This window comes from Embiotoca jacksoni, unplaced genomic scaffold (genome assembly GCF_022577435.1).
Source record: "Embiotoca jacksoni isolate LCO1_2020_lvr unplaced genomic scaffold, fEmbJac1.0.p SCAF_58, whole genome shotgun sequence".
Taxonomy (NCBI): Eukaryota; Metazoa; Chordata; class Actinopteri; family Embiotocidae; genus Embiotoca; species Embiotoca jacksoni.
The window spans coordinates 1,540,071-1,566,779 of NW_027185412.1; the positions used below are offsets into that span (position 1 = coordinate 1,540,071).

Below are 26,709 nucleotides of genomic sequence, written 5' to 3' on the forward strand. Positions count from 1 at the left end.
TTCAGAACACCAGTAGGCCCAGTGGACCGGTCCGGTTCTGTCTCTCCGTTAAAGGTTGATGTTCAACGTTATCGATCTCCTCACAGAAGAGTCACTTTGTTTCTGAGAAAATCCACTTATTCAGTCAATAAACTGCTCAAGTGATTCTGGTCAGTGAGAAGAAGTTCTGTTCTCCACACTGATGTACAGGTGTCACTCTGTCTGGATGAAGGACCGGCTGGGTCCAACGGTACCGGTGCTGGTTGGAAAGAAGGATGGAAACCAGCTGACGGTAGTGACACAGAGGACATTTTAAAGGACACCAAGCAAGACGGTAACGGGTTCCAGTCCAGTGAGCTGTCAGGTTCCGGTTCTGGTTCCTGTTTGGGAGGTTTTAGACTGTCCGATGGTTCTGGTTCTGGTTACTGAATGATGTTCTGTCGTGTGTCATGTGTCCCCACCATGTTGCGGTAGTCGGCCCGCTGACCCGTCTGACCCGTGTCCCGTCTCTTGCAGGGATGGTCCAGAAGTTGGACCAGAAGCTGCCGGTGGCCAACGAGTACCTGCTGCTGTCGGGGGGGGTGCGGGAGGGCGTGGTGGACATGGACCTAGACGAGCTCAGCATCTACGCCCGCGGCACCGACTACGATATGGACTTCACCCTGTTGGTGCCGGCGCTCAAACTGCATGACCGGAACCAGCCGGTGACGCTGGACATGAGGCACTCGGCGCTCGGCCACTCGTGGCTGAGTCTCCGCCTCTTCGACGAGGGAACCATCAACCGCTGGAAGGACTGCTGCACCGTCCTGGACCACATCAGCGGAACCACCAACTACTTCTTCTCCCCGACGCTGGTGACCGACTGGTTCTACCGGTCCATCTCGCTGGTGCTGCTGGAGGTGCAGAAGAAGCCGCAGCGCGGCATGCCGAGGGTGGAGAAGGTGGAGCGGAACGGCACCGTGATCTCGGTGGTTCTGGGCGTCGGCAGCAGCCGGATGCTGTACGACATCGTGCCCGTGGTGTCCTTTAAGGGCTGGCCCGCCGTGGCCCAGAGCTGGCTGATGGAGAACCACTTCTGGGACGGCAAGATCACGGAGGAGGAGGTGATCAGCGGCTTCTACCTGGTGCCCGCCTGCTCCTTCAAAGGCCGCAAGGACAACGAGTGGCGCCTGTCGTTCGCGCGCAGCGAGGTGCAGCTGAAGAAATGCATCTCGTCCAGCCTGATGGCGGCGTACCAGGCCTGCAAGGCCGTCATCACCAAGCTGCTGGCGCGGCCGCGGGCCCTCAGCCCGTACCACCTGCGCAGCATCATGCTGTGGGCCTGCGACCGCCTGCCCGCCAATTACCTGGCGCAGGACGACTTCTCCGCCCACTTCCTGCTGGGGCTGATCGACGACCTGCAGCACTGCCTGGTGAACAAGACGTGTCCCAACTACTTCATCCCGCAGTGCAACATGTTGGAGCAGCTGAGCGACGAGGCGGCCGTGCTGCACGCCCGCAAGCTGTCCTCGCTGCGCTCCGACCCGGCCGAGCACCTGCGCACCACCATCGAGCACGCCAAGGCCGCCAACAGGCTGACGGTGGAACTGCAGTGGCGAGGCAGCGCCAACAACCTGCCGTCGCCGCAGTCGGACGCCGGCGGAGAAAATCAACCGGACGACCGACTCGCCAAGAAGCTGCAGCAGCTCGTCACCGAGAACCCGGGGAAGTCCATCTCAGTGTTCATCAACCCGGACGACGTCACACGGCCGCACTTCAGGATCGATGACAAGTTCTTCTGAGACTCCATCCTCCTGCTGCTGCTCCTCCTCCTCCATCCTCCCGCTCCTTCTCCTCCATCCTCCTGCTCCTCCCTCTCCTCCTCCTCCATCCTCCTCCTCCTCCATCCTCCCTCTCCTCCTCCTCCATCCTCCTGCTCCTCCATCCTCCTCCATCCTCCTGCTCCTCCTCCTCTGAAACTTTATTTTCTGTTTCTCTGCCACAGAATGAAGTGAGGTGATTGTCCAGTCGTGTCCGCCGCAGTTTCTAATATTTTTATTTTTCTACTACCCCCCCCACCACCCCGTTTTTTAATGCCTTTTCAACAGACAGCTGATTAGCAGCAGGTTGTTTTTAACAATGAAGGAACGTTATGATGGTTTCGATAGTTTAGACGTGTTTTACATTTATTTCAGTGAAGTCAAAGAAGTCAAACTGCGGCTGATAAACCTTATTTTATTTTAGCTCTGACTCATCTAATTAAAACTAAAAGCCATCTCATAATTAATAATTAATATTATTTTTGGATAGTTACTCATAAATGTGATGCAATTTGTCATTAGAGTTTCTTATAATGATAAATCTATTTATATTCTGTAATGATGAAAATTATCTACAGATTAGTAAAGTTTCTTTATAATTAAAGGAGAGGGACTTGAATATTATCTCATAATTGTACAAATATTTACAATCCAATTATTATTTTCATTATTACAACCCCCAAAAGAGATTGGACGCTGTGTCAAATGTAAATAAAAGCAATGTGATGATTTGTGATGGAACATGTAAACTCATATTTAATTTCAAAACAAAGAAAACAGACTAAATTCTGTTGAGGAAATCAGTGCATTGGCTCAGGTTCTTACCACAGTTCCTCAAAATGAAGACATTTTTCATAAAACAATAACATTTGTCAGATTCAATATGTTGTCTTTGGTCTTCAGTTAAATATGAGTTTACGTGATTTACAAATCATCACGTTCTGTTTCATTACAATTTTTGGAAACACTTGTATGGTGAGAAGGTTTCAACATTTCTAACTTACAGCTACTAAAATCTAAATTATTAAATATTTGTCATAATTAGGAGCCAGTTTCTCACAAAATAATGACAAAAGGTTTTTAGAATGAACTTTGGAAGACGTTTGATTCTTCCAGCAGTTTGTCTTCTTTGAAACAAGTGAAAGTGTTCAGATGTAAAGTCGACTGAGCCGGTTCCATCTCGGCTTGATCGGACCCGGACGTCTCAGGTCCAGAAGCCCCTCTGAGGAGTGTCTCCGCCTCTCTGAGGAGTATCTCCGCCTGTCCGGCGGACGATGGTACTAACCGCTCTTAGAAACTGACTGTAAATAGCAGAAAGATGACCGATGTGTGGACAGAAAGAGACTAAAGATGATGATGATGATGATGATGATGATGATCATCATTCTTTTCATCTAATTTTGCACAGAATGTAAAAAATCACCACGTTTCCTCTCAACGGCCGACGTCATGTTGTCCTACTTCTCGAACCTCGAGTCACGTCTGTAGACGGCGACATGTTACCGACGGCGACACGTTACCGACGGCGCCGCAGACAAACGCAGTGATGCAGCATTCAGATTTGAAGCACGGAAGGTTTAAACCATCGAGTCGTCACTCACAACAGATTTCCTGATAAATATTTTGATCAGAAGTGAATCTGCAGCTTTTCTTCGTCTTCTTTAAACCAGCTGCTTCTTCCTGTTCAGCTGTCGAGAGCTTGACGGCTTCAGTTCAACCTGCTCCGATGTTTTAGTCTTTCAGCTGATTTTAAGCATCACATTCCTTTTAGACGTTTGTCTATTCATGAACTGGGACCAAGTTACGTCCTGAATGGGACTTTTTAGAGTCTTAAAACCACCTGAACCACAGACGGAATAAAAAAGTGTTCATAGCAAAGCAGATGTGGAAGTAACTTAAGCTGCAATACCAGCGAGTGCCACTAGAGGTCGGCTCCAAAAAGCCTCCGGCTCCATAGACTCCCATTCAACTTCTCTCATCAAATCCAAAGTGAATAAAATGTGTCCATCAGTTATCTCGGTGTTGTTAGCTAAAGTCACTCCTTCTTATTAGTTTTCTGGAGGTCCATCTGAAAATAATCCCTCATTCATTAGAAAAGAAGATTCAAGAAGACCTGTTTTTGGGGGCGTGTCTGTTTGATTGACAGGCCTGTGGTGCAGTCAGGTTACAGCTATCGGTGGGCGGGACGTAGTATCGTCAGGTTTCCAATCAGATCGGTCAGATCCACCGCTGGCTCCTCCCCCAGCTCGTCCAAATATGGTCACTTCCTGCTCCAAACCGCTCCGAACTATCAAAGATGGTGACGGACAGAATCTGAACTGGAGGATTCATAACGTTCACAAACCAACGATGACATCGCTGATGGTTGATGACATCTCTGATGGTTGATGACATCTCTGATGGTTGATGACATCACTGATAGTCGATGACATCTCTGATAGTTGATGACATCTCTGATGGTTGATGACATCACTGATAGTTGATGACATCACTGATGAGATTCGGGAAGTCTTCGCCAAGATGCCTGATAGACTATGTTAGTCCCCGACCAATCACAGCCAACCACCACTGATCTGGTTAAGTGATGAACGACCATCAGACTTTCGGCCAATCCGGTTGAACTGAAGTCGAGTTGCTCCCTCTTTATTTTCTTTGTGTTGTTAAAGTCTTAAACATTTCCAGGAAAATGCCAAAAACCTGAAAATATCCGACCGGCAGCGTGATCTCCGTATCCTCATCCTCAAGTGCAATTAGTGAGAATATACACACACACACACACACACACACACACACACACACACACACTGTAGCATGGAGACACTACCGTGGTTCAGCTGAACGTCACAGACCAACACCAACATGCCCACTCAGAGTTCACACCATCAAAGTGCCACACAACTCTCCTGAAATGTACTGCTGACCTTTGACCTTACTCCCCTCTGTTTGCTCAGACCCATCCGACTGTGACTTTTGTGTTTTTCTGTATCCTGCTGCTCTGCTGTGTTCAGATGGATTTCTTTATGCAACGTTGACGGCAGCTCCTCTTCATCTTCATCCTCACTGCAGCTCCCTGAACTGCTGAGTCATCATGAAGTCTTTAACCAGAGTCTCTGTACGAAGTCCTTCCTGCTGATTCAGTGAAAGTAATCACACTTAAATACACTTCCATATATGCTCACTACTTTATTTACAGAAGTAAATGTGTCATCGGTATAGAGGAGATAAGCAGGTTAAATATCAGAGGACCCACAATTGAACCCTGAGGAACTCCCTGAACAAGGCTCTTATTCTGAAAAGCAAAGTTCTAGTGCTGCTTCATGGAGTACTTTCAACTAGAAACTTCTAGTTTGCACGCTCTGATGTGTTCCCGCCATGTCAATAGCCCCGCCTCCTCACATTGTTGATTGATCCACAGCGACAACATTTTAAATAATCTGACCCAACCGATCAGGTCCTGACAGTTCAGGTTGTGAATCACAAACTCACCAAAATGTGTTCAGACATTGATAAATGTGACAAATTTCTAACAGAGTATTAAAATATAATTGTTTCGTGCTCCTGTGCTGATTTACTCGTATATTTGTGTGATGTATACGGAGACTCGTGATCTGATCGCATCAGCACAGATTAATAACGTCAGGTGGAAACAGGCTTTTTAAAGATAGAACTATTTAACACGTTCGATAAAGTAAGCAGAAAAGTTATTTCACATACTTTTCTGCGTACAAGTTTTTTGTCTGTGGGTCAACTTATTTTTTCTGGTGCACAAAAGCTCATCATATTCTGTATAAATATTGTAACGTTGCTCGCGGTATAAAAACTATCCTGTACTCGTAATCAGCGGTGCACAAAGCAGAAGGACGACATGTGGTGGATGCAGCAGCAGGTGGGCGGAGTCATGCGAACATGGCGGAGCCGTCAAAGGAATGTATGAAATATTAATGTTCAAATTACATTTGGTCTCTCGTCCTCACGCAGCAGTCAGACGGTTCAGGATGGATGCGGTGTGATCTGCTGCCGAGCTGAATTTAAAAACAAACTCTTATTTTGAAAAACCCTGTTTGCTGCCCAGGATCATTTTTTAGTCTTTCAGAGTCCCTGCAGGTTCTTCCTGTCAGGTTTTCTCTGTTTGCAGCTGTTCTAAATATTAGAGCAGTTCCTGTGTCTGCCAGCAGGCGGCAGCAGCAGAGAGCTGTGAGGAGCTGCCGTCCAACTCTCCTGCTGTTATGTGGAACTACTGTTGTAAATAGCACTTGATAAAATAACTCAAACTGCTGCCGTCTCCTCGTCTTTGTCTCTGCCCAGCTCACTGGGTGGTTCTGGCCCTACCCAGCTCAGCTCACTGGGTGGTTCTGGCCCCGCCCACCTCAGCTCAGTGGGTGGTTCTGGCCCCGCCCACCTCAGCTCAGTGGGTGGTTCTGGCCCCGCCCAGCTCACTGGGTGGTTCTGGAGGTAAACTCAACACAAGTTAGTAAGAGAGAAGATCATGATGGAGTCACTATGTGACCCCTGTGTGACCCCTATGACTCATCTTGTGTCTTCCACCTGCTCTCCTGTCTTTGACTCCTCTTGTTTCCTTGACTCCTCTTGTTTCTTTGACTCTTGTTTCCTTGACTCCTCCTCTCTTCCTTGTCTGTTTTATGTCTAGCTTTCTGTTGTCCTCCACCTGCTCTCATCTGTTTCCTGCTGAGTTCTACTCACGCTCGGTTCTTCCTCATTGCCATCAGAACAGTCGCCGTGCCAACAGAAAACCATCCATCAGCCTCCAAAAGTAAACACAACATATGCTGCAAACCCTTCATGGCTGCTGCTTAGACAACAACAACAAAAACAACAACATCAGAGACAATACAAAAATAGCTGATAAAAAAGTGAGGATGAGTGAGTCTTCAGTTAGAAATCCTCCCAGCATGCACTGGGGCGACAGATTTATTGACTGCAGTAAAACGCAGGTTTGAATGTAGAAACAGTTTCCAGGAGTTTGTTTCAATGATTTGTTTCTATTTTCACTGCAGATGAAATGTTCTGGTTCCAGCAGTCGTTAAGGATCTTTGAAATGATTCATGTGTTTTTGCTCCCAGTATTTACTTTTATTTTGTAGGTATGGTGGAGGAAGTACTCAGGTTGTTTACTAAAGTAAAAATATAAATACCACAGTGAAACTACTCCAGTACAAGTTAAAGTACTGCATTCAAAAACTTACCACAGTAAGAGTCTGAAAATTATCAGTAATATGCACTTAGTGTCAAAATAAAAGACACTTCCTGTCAGTGTTTTAATAAATGTAATGTTTTCAGATTAATTTTACTGCTGTAGTTCTTTAATTTTGTGCTGATTTGAACTCCTTTATTTAATCTGCAGTAATGAATCGTGATCCATAATTACAATCACGTTCTGAGGTTTGGTTTTAAAGACGTGTCGCTCGAAGCTTCGAACTTCATGTCAAACAGTTTAATAAAGTTTTGTCTCATTGAAACAGAAAATATACCACATTCAGCAGGATTCATGTCTGTAGAGTCAGTTTAATGTTAGCGTCCTGATAAGTGATGTTAATGGAAGGTTCCCACTAACGACTGACAACCTTCATTAAGAATGTGTAATGATCTCGTTCCTGCTCCCCAGAGGACGAACCCTCCCTGCAGCGCCACCATCTGGACAGATAACACACCAACAAACAGGCCTGTTGGGAAGCATTGGAAGGTGTTTGGAGAGCTGCAGCCCGTCAGATCAGCAATGTGCTATAGGTACATATATATATCGTGCAACAATCTAAGAATAATGTTCCTCAACGTAAAACTACAAAGAATTAGTAGATTTCATCGTCTACGGTTCATAATATCATTAAAAGATTCAGAGAATCTGGAGAAATCTCTGAACACAAGGGACAAGGCTGGAAACCAATATTGGATGGTGGTGATCTTCGGGCCCTCAGGCAGCACTGCATTAAAAACACACTATTCTGGAGTGGAAATCACTGCATGGGCTCAGGAACACTTGTGAAAACCATCGTCTGTGAACACAGTTCATCGCTGCGTCCACAAATGATGTTAAAACTCTCCAAAGAAGAAACCAGATAGAAACATGATCCAGAAACACCGCCGCCTTCTCTGGACCGAGATCATTGAAGATGGACTGAGGTGAAGTGGACAACTGTCCTGAGGTCTGATGGATCACAATCTGAGATTCTGTTTGGAAATCATGGACGCTGCATCCTCCAGGTTAAAGAGGAGAGGGACCATCCAGCTTGTTATAAGTGCATCTATATCAGCCAGCCCCCCCCCTAATCCTCAGATAATAAGGTTCCCGGAGGTTTCCTCCTCAGACCACCACCACCATCATCACCACCGTGTCACCTTAAAAACTCCTCCGGCGGTGACGTCACTCCTGCTCTCCTGGCTCAAGCTGCAGCAACACGGCGCGAGCACAGAGAGAGAGAGAGAGAGAGAGAGAGAGAGAGAGAGAGAGAGAGAGAGACAGCGCGCGGACCCGGCACAGGTGAACGCACGAGCCTCAACGTCCGCAGGAGGAAGGGAAAAAAATAGAAGAAGAAGAAGAGGAGCCGCTGCTCAGACAACAGATCCCGGTTTTATCCGCGGTGCCTCCCTCCTTCCTCCTCCTCCTCCTCTCCCGCCGGTACCGACCCATTCTGTGCGGCTCGCGACGCTTGTTGACAACAGCTGACTGAGGAAGGAAAGGAAGAAGGAAACACCGACACACACCGGGAGATGGAGGGCAAAGAGAAGACACCGTTAGGTAGGAAACGGTGGTCGGGGGGGGGGACGGGGGGGGGCTCTTTTACCCGCAGAGGGAGGAAGATGATGATGAGGATGATGATGATGAAGAAGATGATGGATGGAGAGAGTGATGCATGTTGGGTAGAAGTGTACTGCGGTATCCTGCTGCATGGAGCTTCTAGGTGTGGTTATTATGGGATGGGGTGCAGAGAGTGTGTGCGTGTGTGTGTGTGTGTGTGTGTGTGTGTGTGTGTGTGTGTGTGTGTGTGTGTGTGTGTGTGTGTGTTTGTTTTGAACCAAACGGCTGAGACTCCTGATGCAGCAAAACACGCACAGACAGAGACAGGTGGAAGATGGACAGGCAGGTACACTGTCCAACAGGACAGAGAGACAGACAGACAGGAGACAATGAGGTGAGACAGATTGTTGAAGATCTAAGAGAGACAGGAGGACAGAGACAGACAGGAAGTCAGAAAGACAAACAGGAAGTCAGAGAGACAGACAGGAAGTCAGAGAGACAGACAGGAGGACAGAGAGACAGACAGGAAGTCAAGGAGACAGACAGGAGGACAGAGAGACAGACAGGAGAGCTTTCAGAGTAATAGAGATTGACAGCAGCAGTTTGACAGACAGGTGGAGGACAGAGACAACTTTGATTGAGGTGTGTCCTGATGAGATGTCCACTCAGAGAAATGCATTCTGGGAGCTGCAGTTCTTTTCAGAGACAGATGAGTTCAGGAGCTGCTGATTTGAGCCTTTGAGCCAAACGTCAGGTTCCTGGACTCTGATTGGTCAGAACCAGTCATGTGACGTTCAGGGTGCGTTTGATTGGTGTGCAGACTCCTGGTTCTCACTGACAGACTTCAAACTTTTGAGCTGAAGCTTTGTGTCGTTGTGTTGTGTTGTTGTGTTTTTGAGTCGTTTTTGTGTTGTGTGTTGTCGTTGTGTTGTTGTTGTGTGTTTGTGTTGTTGTGTTGTTTGTTGTGTCGTTCTGTGTCCTGCAGTTTCTCCTCCAGCGACTCTTCTTATGTCCAAAATGTTTTCTTTGTCTTCCTGCGTCCTGATATGTAACAGCTCTCTAATACATTTATTATATATATATATAAACATGTTCGAACAAACATGGTCTGAAAAAAACACGTTCTAACAAACACGTTCTAAAGAAAACATGTTCTAATAAACTCATTCCAATAAACACGTTCTCACACGTTCTAACAAACACAACAAACGTTCTAACACGTTCTAACAAAGAACAAATGTTCTAACATGTTCTAACCAACATAACAAACGTTCTAACAAACACAACAAACGTTCTAATGAACACGTTCTAACAAATAGGTTCTAACGTTCTAACACATTCTAACAAACACAACAAACGTTCTAATCAACATGTTCTAATTAAAAAGTTCTAACCAGCACGTTTTAATAAACACATTCTAACAAACACATTATAACCAACAGGTTCTAACCAACACAACAAACGTTCTAATCAACACGTTCTAATCAACACATTCTAATCAGCACGTTCTAACCAACAGGTTCTAACCAACACGTTCTAACCAACAGGTTCTAACCAACCCAACAAACATTCTAACCAACACATTCTAATCAACACATTCTAACCAACATGTTCTAATCAACAGGTTCTAACCAACACAACAAACGTTCTAACCAACACATTCCAATCAACACATTCTAACCAACACGTTCTAACCAACAGGTTCTAACCAACACGTTCTAACCAACAGGTTCTAACCAACACAACAAACATTCTAACCAACACATTCTAACCAACATGTTCTAATCAACAGGTTCTAACCAACACAACAAACGTTCTAACCAACACATTCTAATCAACACATTCTAACCAACACGTTCTAACAAACAGGGTCTAACCAACACAACAAACGTTCTAACCAACAGGTTCTAACAAACACTGCAGCAGCAGCACACCAACAGATCGACACACTGCAGGAAACAACATCTTGGTTTATTTTTTATCGTCACAGATAAATGATGTCATCGAGCTGTGAACGTGAGATCCACCAATCAGACATGGTTCTGAACACTTGTGCTGCTCGACCCGATTATTTTTCTGTGATCAGAAACTACCAGATTGAATCTCTCTGAAAGTGGATGTTTAAACTGTCCTTGTTGCCTTGGAGACAGGTGCATTCATAGTGTTTATCTTCTGTCTGGACTGAGTGGGCTTTATCAGGGAGGGATTTATACTCAGAGACGGGTCGGATCAGCAGAACACGCAGGTGTCAGAGTGAACGGGCCCTGACGGTCGGAGCTGCTTGAGTTCTGGACTTGGCCTCCTCGCCGGTCGTCCCGTCTGCAGCTGAGAGAAAACTGAAGCTCTGAGGAGAAAATAAAAGCTGCAATGAGTCAGCCAGTTCTGCTCTGGAAAAATATCAGAAAACTGCAGCTGTGAGTCAGTTAAAGGAGCAGTTCAACATTTTAGTGAATTAACACTGAAAGGAACAGCTGAGAGTTAAAGGGTAATTCTGCTGTGTCTCTGAGTCTCTGTGTCTCTGAGTCTCTGTATCTCTGTCTCTGTGTCTCTGAGTCTCTGTGTCTCTGTGTGTTTGTGTCTCTGAGTCTCCATCACTGTGTCTGTGTCTCTGTGTCTCTTTGTCTCTCCATCACCGTGTTTCTGTGTCTCTGTGTGTCTGTGTCTCTGAGTCTCTGTGTGTCTGTGTCTCTCTGTGTCTCTTCGTCTCTCCATCACTATGTTTCTGTGTCTCCTTTTCTCCATCACTGTGTCTGTGTGTGTCTCTGTGTGTCTGTGTCTCCATCACTGTGTCTCTGTGTCTTCGTCTCTGTGTCTCTCTGTGTCTCTGTGTGTCTGTGTGTCTGTGTGTCTGTGTCTTTGTCTCCATCACTGTGTCTCTGTGTCTTCATCTCTGTGTCTCTGTGTCTCCATCACTGTGTCTCTGTGTCTCTGTAGGAGGAAATACACCAGAAATTCCCTTTAAAAAGGTTGATACATTTATTTTCCTTCTGTCTCAGAGTAGAAACTTTTATTTTGGTGAGGCTGACACCTTCAGCTGTATTTCCTGGGATTTCTTATTGTTTTGTTTGTCTGGGAGTAAATTTGGCCTTTTGTTTGTGTTTCGAATCAGCTGGTCTGTGATTGACAGGAGGTGGGGCCTAGAGAGGCAAGGCCTGACAACAGGGAGCGTGCTCAGTGTCAGTGTGTTTGTTTACAGCACACAAATCAGTGAGGTGTATTGATTCTGGATAAGATCCTCATGATTCAGAACGATTCAGTGTCCAGAACAGAAACCTGAGAGACTCTCACACACACACACACACACACACACACACACACACACACACACACACACACACACACACACACACACACACACACACATTTACAGAGACACGTTCAGGTCCTCAGAGACAGAACCGTCTGACTGACTCAGACATCATAATAGTTATTAAAAATCTGTTGTATTAAACCTGTGAAGAGTTAAGTCATCCCTCCTGTCCTGACTGTGTCTGAGGACATCCTGTCCACCAGTGTTCATGGACTTTTACACTCTGCACATATAGAAACAGAACCATTTGACGTGTTTCAGGTAGTCTCCTCAGAGAGACTGATGATACTCAGCTGATCGATCAGTGAACTGAGACAGCGCTGAGCATTTGACCAATATCACACCGACAACACAATCACACCAACATCACACTGACATCACGATCACACTGACATCACACCGAAATCACTATCACACCGACATCACAATCACACCAACGTCACAATCACACCGACATCACAATCACACCGACATCACAATCACACCGACATCAGAATCAAACCGACATCACAATCACACCGACATCACAATCACACTGACATCACACCAACATTACAATCACACCGACATCACACCAACATCACAATCAAACCGACATCACAATCACACCAACATCACAATCACACCGACATCACACCAACATCACAATCAAACCGACATCACAATCAGACCGACATTACAATCACACCGACGTCACAATCAAACGAACATCACAATCACACCGACATCACACCGACATCACAATCACACCAACATCACACCAACATCACAATCACACCGACATCACAATCACACCGACATTACAATCACAATGACATTACACCAACATCACAATCACACCGACATCACAATCAAACCGACATCACAATCACACCGACATCACAATCACACTGACATTACAATCACACTGACATCACAACATCACAATCACACCGACATCACAATCACACTGACATCACAATCACACTGACATCACACCAACATCACAATCACACCGACATCACACTAACATCACAATCAAACCGACATCACAATCACACCGACATCACAATCACACTGACATTACAATCACACTGACATCACAACATCACAATCACACCGACATCACAATCACACCGACATCACAATCACACTGACATCACACCAACATCACAATCACACCGACATCACACTAACATCACAATCAAACCGACATCACAATCACACCGACATCACAATCACACTGACATCACACCGACATCACACCAACATCACAATCACACCGACATCACAATCACACCGACATCACAATTAAACCGACATCACAATCAAACCAACATCACAATCACACCGACATCACACCGACATCACAATCACACCGACATCACACCAACATCACAATCACACCGACATCACAATCACACCGACATCACAATTAAACCGACATCACAATCAAACCGACATCACAATCACACCGACATCACAATCACACTGACATTACAATCACACTGACATCACAACAACATCACAATCACACCAACATCACAATCACACCGACATCACAATCACACTGACATCACACCAACATCACAATCACACCGACATCACACTAACATCACAATCAAACCGACATCACAATCACACTGACATCACACCGACATCACACCAACATCACAATCACACCGACATCACAATCACACCGACATCACAATTAAACCGACATCACAATCAAACCAACATCACAATCACACCGACATCACACCAACATCACAATCACACCAACATCACAATCACACCGACATTACACCTTCACAATCAAACCGACATCACAATCACACCGACATTACACCAACATCACAATCACACCAACATTACAATCACACTGACATTACACCAACATCACAATCACACCGACGTCACAATCACACTGACATTACACCAACATCACAATCACACTGACATCACACCAACATCACAATCACACCGAAATCACACTAACATCACAATCAAACCGACATCACAATCACACTGACATCACACCGACATCACACCAACATCACAATCACACCGACATCACAATCACACCGACATCACAATTAAACCGACATCACAATCAAACCGACATCACAATCACACCGACATTACACCAACATCACAATCACACCAACATTACAATCACACCGACATCACAATCACACCGACATCACAATCACACCGACATCACAATCACACCGACATCACAATCAAACCGACATCACAATCACAACATCACAATCACACTGACATTACAATCACACTGACATCACAACAACATCACAATCACACCGACATTACACCAACATCACAATCACACTGACATCACAATCACACCGACATCACACCGACATCACAATCACACCACCATCGCAATCACACCGACATCACAATCACACCGAAATTACACCAACATCACAATCACACCGACATTACACCAACATCACAATCACACCGACATCACAATCACACCGACATCACAATCACACCGACATTACACCAACATCACAATCACACCGACATCACAATCAAACTGACATCACAATCACAACATCACACCAACATCACAATCACACTGACATCACAACATCACACCAACATCACAATCTCACCAACATCACAATCACACCGATATTACAATCACACCGATGTCACAATCAAACCAACATCACAATCACACCGACATCACAATCACACCGACATCACAATCACACCGACATTACAATCACACTGACATTACACCAACATCACAATCACACCGACCTCACAATCACACCGACATTACACCAACATCACAATCACACCGACATCACAATCACACCAACATTACAATCACATTGACATCACACCAACATTACAATCACACCGACATCACACCAACATCACAATCACACCGACATCACAATCAAACCGACATCACAATCACAACATCACAATAACACCGACATCACAATCACACTGACATTACAATCACACTGACATCACAACATCATCACGCCAACATCACAATCACACCGACATCACAATCACACCGACATCACAATCACACCGACATCACAATCACACTGACATTACAATCACACTGACATCACAACATCACAATCACACCGACATCACAATCACACCGACATCACAATCACACTGACATCACACCAACATCACAATCACACCGACATCACACTAACATCACAATCAAACCGACATCACAATCACACTGACATCACACCGACATCACACCAACATCACAATCACACCGACATCACAATCACACCGACATCACAATTAAACCGACATCACAATCAAACCAACATCACAATCACACCAACATCACAATCACACCGACATTACACCTTCACAATCAAACCGACATCACAATCACACCAACATTACAATCACACTGACATTACACCAACATCACAATCACACCGACGTCACAATCACACTGACATTACACCAACATCACAATCACACCGACATCACAATCACACCAACATTACAATCACATTGACATCACAACAACATCACACCAACATCACAATCACGCCGACATCACAATCACACCGACATCACAATCAAACCGACATCACAATCACAACATCACAATCACACTGACATTACAATCACACTGACATCACAACAACATCACAATCACACCGACATCACAATCACACCGACATCACAATCACACCGACATCACACCAACATCACAATCACACCAACATCACAATCACACCGACATCACAATCAAACCGACATCACAATCACACCGACATCACAATCACATCGACATCACAATCAAACCGACATCACAATCACACTGACATCACACCAACATCACAATCACACCAACATCACAATCACACCGACATTACACCATCACAATCAAACCGACATCACAATCACACCGACATTACACCAACATCACAATCACACCAACATCACAATCACACAGACATCACACCGACATCACAATCACACCGACATCACAATCACACCGACATCACAGCAACATCACAATCACACCGACATCACAATCACACCGACATCTCAATCACACCGACATCACAATCACACCGACATCACAATCACACCGACATCACAATCACACTGACATTACACCAACATCACAATCACACCGACGTCACAATCACACTGACATTACACCAACATCACAATCACACCGACATCACAATCACACCAACATTACAATCACATTAACATCACAACAACATCACACCAACATCACAATCACGCCGACATCACAATCACACCGACATTACGCCAACATCACAATCACACCGACATCACAATCAAACCGACATCACAATCACAACATCACAATCACACTGACATTACAATCACACTGACATCACAACAACATCACAATCACACCGACATCACAATCAAACCGACATCACAATCACACCGACATTACACCAACATCACAATCACACCAACATCACAATCACACAGACATCACACCGACATCACAATCACACCGACATCACAATCACACCGACATCACAGCAACATCACAATCACACCGACATCACAATCACACCGACATCTCAATCACACCGACATCACAATCACACCGACATCACAATCACACCGACATCACAATCACACTGACATTACACCAACATCACAATCACACCGACGTCACAATCACACTGACATTACACCAACATCACAATCACACCGACATCACAATCACACCAACATTACAATCACATTAACATCACAACAACATCACACCAACATCACAATCACGCCGACATCACAATCACACCGACATTACGCCAACATCACAATCACACCGACATCACAATCAAACCGACATCACAATCACAACATCACAATCACACTGACATTACAATCACACTGACATCACAACAACATCACAATCACACCGACATCACAATCACACCGACATTACAATCACACTGACATCACAACAACATCACACCAACATCACAATCAAACCGACATCACAATCAGACCGACATTACACCAACATCACAATCTCACTAACATCACATTCACACCGACATTACACCAACATCATAATCACACTGACATCACAATCACACCAACATCACAATCACACCGACATCACAATCACACCGACATCACAATCACACCGACATTACAATCACACTGACATTACACCAACATCACAATCACACCGACCTCACAATCACACCGACATCACAATCACATCGACATCACAATTAAACCGACATCACAATCAGACCGACATTACACCAACATCACAATCTTACCAACATCACAATCACACCGACATTACACCAACATCACAATCACACCGACATCACAATCACACCACCATCGCAATCACACCGACATCACAATCACACCGAAATTACACCAACATCACAATCACACCGACATTACACCAACATCACAATCACACCGACATCACAATCACACCGACATCACAATCACTCCGACATTACACCAACATCACAATCACACCGACATCACAATCAAACTGACATCACAATCACAACATCACACCAACATCACAATCACACTAACATCACAACATCACACCAACATCACAATCACACCGATATTACAATCACACCGACGTCACAATCAAACCAACATCACAATCACACCGACATCACAATCACACCGACATTACAATCACACTGACATTACACCAACATCACAATCACACCGACCTCACAATCACACCGACATTACACCAACATCACAATCACACCGACATCACAATCACACCAACATTACAATCACACTGACATTACACCAACATCACAATCACACTGACATCACACCAACATCACAATCACACCGACATCACACTAACATCACAATCTAACCGACATCACAATCACACTGACATCACACCGACATCACATCAACATCACAATCACACCGACATCACAATCACACCGACATCACAATTAAACCGACATCACAATCAAACCGACATCACAATCACACCGACATTACACCAACATCACAATCACACCAACATTACAATCACACCGACATCACAATCACACCGACATCACAATCACACCGACATCACAATCACACCGACATCACAATCAAACCGACATCACAATCACAACATCACAATCACACTGACATTACAATCACACTGACATCACAACAACATCACAATCACACCGACATTACACCAACATCACAATCACACTGACATCACAATCACACCGACATCACACCGACATCACAATCACACCACCATCGCAATCACACCGACATCACAATCACACCGAAATTACACCAACATCACAATCACACCGACATTACACCAACATCACAATCACACCGACATCACAATCACACCGACATCACAATCACACCGACATTACACCAACATCACAATCACACCGACATCACAATCAAACTGACATCACAATCACAACATCACACCAACATCACAATCACACTGACATCACAACATCACACCAACATCACAATCTCACCAACATCACAATCACACCGATATTACAATCACACCGATGTCACAATCAAACCAACATCACAATCACACCGACATCACAATCACACCGACATCACAATCACACCGACATTACAATCACACTGACATTACACCAACATCACAATCACACCGACCTCACAATCACACCGACATTACACCAACATCACAATCACACCGACATCACAATCACACCAACATTACAATCACATTGACATCACACCAACATTACAATCACACCGACATTACACCAACATCACAATCACACCGACATCACAATCAAACTGACATCACAATCACAACATCACACCAACATCACAATCACACTAACATCACAACATCACACCAACATCACAATCACACCGATATTACAATCACACCGACGTCACAATCAAACCAACATCACAATCACACCGACATCACAATCACACCGACATTACAATCACACTGACATTACACCAACATCACAATCACACCGACCTCACAATCACACCGACATTACACCAACATCACAATCACACCGACATCACAATCACACCAACATTACAATCACACTGACATTACACCAACATCACAATCACACTGACATCACACCAACATCACAATCACACCGACATCACACTAACATCACAATCTAACCGACATCACAATCACACTGACATCACACCGACATCACACCAACATCACAATCACACCAACATCACAATCACACCGACATCACAATTAAACCGACATCACAATCAAACCGACATCACAATCACACCGACATTACACCAACATCACAATCACACCAACATTACAATCACACCGACATCACAATCACACCGACATCACAATCACACCGACATCACAATCACACCGACATCACAATCAAACCGACATCACAATCACAACATCACAATCACACTGACATTACAATCACACTGACATCACAACAACATCACAATCACACCGACATTACACCAACATCACAATCACACTGACATCACAATCACACCGACATCACACCGACATCACAATCACACCACCATCGCAATCACACCGACATCACAATCACACCGAAATTACACCAACATCACAATCACACCGACATTACACCAACATCACAATCACACCGACATCACAATCACACCGACATCACAATCACACCGACATTACACCAACATCACAATCACACCGACATCACAATCAAACTGACATCACAATCACAACATCACACCAACATCACAATCACACTGACATCACAACATCACACCAACATCACAATCTCACCAACATCACAATCACACCGATATTACAATCACACCGATGTCACAATCAAACCAACATCACAATCACACCGACATCACAATCACACCGACATCACAATCACACCGACATTACAATCACACTGACATTACACCAACATCACAATCACACCGACCTCACAATCACACCGACATTACACCAACATCACAATCACACCGACATCACAATCACACCAACATTACAATCACATTGACATCACACCAACATTACAATCACACCGACATCACACCAACATCACAATCACACCGACATCACAATCAAACCGACATCACAATCACAACATCACAATAACACCGACATCACAATCACACTGACATTACAATCACAGTGACATCACAACATCATCACACCAACATCACAATCACACCGACATCACAATCACACCGACATCACAATCAAACCGACATCACAATCACACCGACATCACAATCACACTGACATTACAATCACACTGACATCACAACAACATCACAATCACACCGACATCACAATCACACCGACATCACAATCACACCGACATCACAATCACACTGACATCACACCAACATCACAATCACACCGACATCACACTAACATCACAATCAAACCGACATCACAATCACACTGACATCACACCGACATCACACCAACATCACAATCACACCGACATCACAATCACACCGACATCACAATTAAACCGACATCACAATCAAACCAACATCACAATCACACCAACATCACAATCACACCGACATTACACCTTCACAATCAAACCGACATCACAATCACACCGACATTACACCAACATCACAATCACACCAACATTACAATCACACTGACATTACACCAACATCACAATCACACCGACGTCACAATCACACTGACATTACACCAACATCACAATCACACCGACATCACAATCACACCAACATTACAATCACATTGACATCACAACAACATCACACCAACATCACAATCACGCCGACATCACAATCACACCGACATCACAATCAAACCGACATCACAATCACAACATCACAATCACACTGACATTACAATCACACTGACATCACAACAACATCACAATCACACCGACATCACAATCACACCGACATCACAATCACACCGACATCACACCAACATCACAATCACACCGACATCACAATCAAACCGACATCACAATCACACCGACATCACAATCACATCGACATCACAATCAAACCGACATCACAATCACACTGACATCACACCAACATCACAATCACACCAACATCACAATCACACCGACATTACACCATCACAATCAAACCGACATCACAATCACACCGACATTACACCAACATCACAATCACACCAACATCACAATCACACAGACATCACACCGACATCACAATCACACCGACATCACAATCACACCGACATCACAGCAACATCACAATCACACCGACATCACAATCACACCGACATCACAATCACACTGACATTACACCAACATCACAATCAGACCGACGTCACAATCACACTGACATTACACCAACATCACAATCACACCGACATCACAATCACACCAACATTACAATCACATTAACATCACAACAACATCACACCAACATCACAATCACGCCGACATCACAATCACACCGACATTACGCCAACATCACAATCACACCGACATCACAATCAAACCGACATCACAATCACAACATCACAATCACACTGACATTACAATCACACTGACATCACAACAACATCACAATCACACCGACATCACAATCACACCGACATTACAATCACACTGACATCACAACAACATCACACCAACATCACAATCAAACCGACATCACAATCAGACCGACATTACACCAACATCACAATCTCACTAACATCACAATCACACCGACATTACACCAACATCATAATCACACTGACATCACAATCACACCAACATCACAATCACACCGACATCACAATCACACCGACATCACAATCACACCGACATTACAATCACACTGACATTACACCAACATCACAATCACACCGACCTCACAATCACACCGACATCACAATCACATCGACATCACAATCAAACCGACATCACAATCAGACCGACATTACACCAACATCACAATCTTACCAACATCACAATCACACCGACATTACACCAACATCACAATCACACCGACATCACAATCACACCACCATCGCAATCACACCGACATCACAATCACACCGAAATTACACCAACATCACAATCACACCGACATTACACCAACATCACAATCACACCGACATCACAATCACACCGACATTACACCAACATCACAATCACACCGACATCACAATCAAACTGACATCACAATCACAACATCACACCAACATCACAATCACACTAACATCACAACATCACACCAACATCACAATCACACCGATATTACAATCACACCGACGTCACAATCAAACCAACATCACAATCACACCGACATCACAATCACACCAACATTACAATCACATTGACATCACACCAACATCACAATCACACCGACATCACAATCAAACCGACATCACAATAACAACATCACAATAACACCGACATCACAATCACACCGACATTACACCAACATCACAATCACACCAACATCACAATCACACCAACATCACAATCACACAGACATCACACCGACATCACAATCACACCGACATCACAATCACACCGACATCACAGCAACATCACAATCACACCGACATCACAATCACACCGACATCTCAATCACACCGACATCACAATCACACCGACATCACAATCACACCGACATCACAATCACACTGACATTACACCAACATCACAATCACACCGACGTCACAATCACACTGACATTACACCAACATCACAATCACACCGACATCACAATCACACCAACATTACAATCACATTAACATCACAACAACATCACACCAACATCACAATCACGCCGACATCACAATCACACCGACATTACGCCAACATCACAATCACACCGACATCACAATCAAACCGACATCACAATCACAACATCACAATCACACTGACATTACAATCACACTGACATCACAACAACATCACAATCACACCGACATCACAATCACACCGACATTACAATCACACTGACATCACAACAACATCACACCAACATCACAATCAAACCGACATCACAATCAGACCGACATTACACCAACATCACAATCTCACTAACATTACAATCACACCGACATTACACCAACATCATAATCACACTGACATCACAATCACACCGACATTACAATCACACTGACATTACACCAACATCACAATCACACCGACCTCACAATCACACCGACATTACACCAACATCACAATCACACCGACATTACACCAACATCACAATCACACTGACATCACAATCACACCAACATCACAATCACACTGACATCACAATCACACCGACATCACAATCACACCGACATCACAATCACATCGACATCACAATCAAACCGACATCACAATCAGACCGACATTACATCAACATCACAATCTTACCAACATTACAATCACACCGACATTACACCAACATCACAATCACACTGACATCACAATCACACCGACATCACACCGACATCACAATCACACCACCATCGCAATCACACCGACATCACAATCACACCGAAATTACACCAACATCACAATCACACCGACATTACACCAACATCACAATCACACCGACATCACAATCACACCGACATCACAATCACTCCGACATTACACCAACATCACAATCACACCGACATCACAATCAAACTGATATCACAATCACAACATCACACCAACATCACAATCACACTGACATCACAACATCACACCAACATCACAATCACACCGATATTACAATCAAACCGACGTCACAATCAAACCAACATCACAATCACACCAACATCACAATCACACCGACATTACACCATCACAATCAAACCGACATCACAATCACACCGACATTACACCAACATCACAATCACACCAACATCACAATCACACAGACATCACACCGACATCACAATCACACCGACATCACAATCACACCGACATCACAGCAACATCACAATCACACCGACATCACAATCACACCGACATCACAATCACACTGACATTACACCAACATCACAATCACACCGACGTCACAATCACACTGACATTACACCAACATCACAATCACACCGACATCACAATCACACCAACATTACAATCACATTAACATCACAACAACATCACACCAACATCACAATCACGCCGACATCACAATCACACCGACATTACGCCAACATCACAATCACACCGACATCACAATCAAACCGACATCACAATCACAACATCACAATCACACTGACATTACAATCACACTGACATCACAACAACATCACAATCACACCGACATCACAATCAAACCGACATCACAATCACACCGACATTACACCAACATCACAATCACACCAACATCACAATCACACAGACATCACACCGACATCACAATCACACCGACATCACAATCACACCGACATCACAGCAACATCACAATCACACCGACATCACAATCACACCGACATCTCAATCACACCGACATCACAATCACACCGACATCACAATCACACCGACATCACAATCACACTGACATTACACCAACATCACAATCACACCGACGTCACAATCACACTGACATTACACCAACATCACAATCACACCGACATCACAATCACACCAACATTACAATCACATTAACATCACAACAACATCACACCAACATCACAATCACGCCGACATCACAATCACACCGACATTACGCCAACATCACAATCACACCGACATCACAATCAAACCGACATCACAATCACAACATCACAATCACACTGACATTACAATCACACTGACATCACAACAACATCACAATCACACCGACATCACAATCACACCGACATTACAATCACACTGACATCACAACAACATCACACCAACATCACAATCAAACCGACATCACAATCAGACCGACATTACACCAACATCACAATCTCACTAACATCACAATCACACCGACATTACACCAACATCATAATCACACTGACATCACAATCACACCAACATCACAATCACACCGACATCACAATCACACCGACATCACAATCACACCGACATTACAATCACACTGACATTACACCAACATCACAATCACACCGACCTCACAATCACACCGACATCACAATCACATCGACATCACAATCAAACCGACATCACAATCAGACCGACATTACACCAACATCACAATCTTACCAACATCACAATCACACCGACATTACACCAACATCACAATCACACCGACATCACAATCACACCACCATCGCAATCACACCGACATCACAATCACACCGAAATTACACCAACATCACAATCACACCGACATTACACCAACATCACAATCACACCGACATCACAATCACACCGACATCACAATCACTCCGACATTACACCAACATCACAATCACACCGACATCACAATCAAACTGACATCACAATCACAACATCACACCAACATCACAATCACACTAACATCACAACATCACACCAACATCACAATCACACCGATATTACAATCACACCGACGTCACAATCAAACCAACATCACAATCACACCGACATCACAATCACACCGACATCACAATCACACCGACATTACAATCACACTGACATTACACCAACATCACAATCACACCGACCTCACAATCACACCGACATTACACCAACATCACAATCACACCGACATCACAATCACACCAACATTACAATCACATTGACATCACACCAACATCACAATCACACCGACATCACAATCAAACCGACATCACAATAACAACATCACAATAACACCGACATCACAATCACACCGACATTACACCAACATCACAATCACACCAACATCACAATCTCACCAACATCACAATCACACAGACATCACACCGACATCACAATCACACCGACATCACAATCACACCGACATCACAGCAACATCACAATCACACCGACATCACAATCACACCGACATCTCAATCACACCGACATCACAATCACACCGACATCACAATCACACCGACATCACAATCACACTGACATTACACCAACATCACAATCACACCGACGTCACAATCACACTGACATTACACCAACATCACAATCACACCGACATCACAATCACACCAACATTACAATCACATTAACATCACAACAACATCACACCAACATCACAATCACGCCGACATCACAATCACACCGACATTACGCCAACATCACAATCACACCGACATCACAATCAAACCGACATCACAATCACAACATCACAATCACACTGACATTACAATCACACTGACATCACAACAACATCACAATCACACCGACATCACAATCACACCGACATTACAATCACACTGACATCACAACAACATCACACCAACATCACAATCAAACCGACATCACAATCAGACCGACATTACACCAACATCACAATCTCACTAACATTACAATCACACCGACATTACACCAACATCATAATCACACTGACATCACAATCACACCGACATTACAATCACACTGACATTACACCAACATCACAATCACACCGACCTCACAATCACACCGACATTACACCAACATCACAATCACACCGACATTACACCAACATCACAATCACACTGACATCACAATCACACCAACATCACAATCACACTGACATCACAATCACACCGACATCACAATCACACCGACATCACAATCACATCGACATCACAATCAAACCGACATCACAATCAGACCGACATTACATCAACATCACAATCACACCGACATTACACCAACATCACAATCACACTGACATCACAATCACACCGACATCACACCGACATCACAATCACACCACCATCGCAATCACACCGACATCACAATCACACCGAAATTACACCAACATCACAATCACACCGACATTACACCAACATCACAATCACAC

At 44.2% G+C, this 26,709-nt stretch overlaps 2 protein-coding genes across 2 annotated transcripts in view; both read left to right on the top strand.

Moving 5' to 3' along the window:
- The window catches only part of LOC138212650 (nucleotidyltransferase MB21D2), an 8,557-nt gene extending 2,504 nt beyond the window's left edge, over positions 1-6,053 (top strand). The window contains exon 2 of the mRNA XM_069173112.1: positions 496-6,053. Coding sequence (XP_069029213.1) covers positions 496-1,760 — 1,265 coding nt within the window. The 3' untranslated portion in view covers positions 1,761-6,053. The remainder of the gene's footprint in view (positions 1-495) is intronic.
- A 2,185-nt stretch (positions 6,054-8,238) lies between these two features.
- The window catches only part of LOC138212703 (fibroblast growth factor 12-like), a 69,888-nt gene continuing 51,417 nt past the window's right edge, over positions 8,239-26,709 (top strand). Inside the window, exon 1 of the mRNA XM_069173198.1 lies at positions 8,239-8,531. Coding sequence (XP_069029299.1) covers positions 8,504-8,531 — 28 coding nt within the window. The 5' untranslated portion in view covers positions 8,239-8,503. The remainder of the gene's footprint in view (positions 8,532-26,709) is intronic.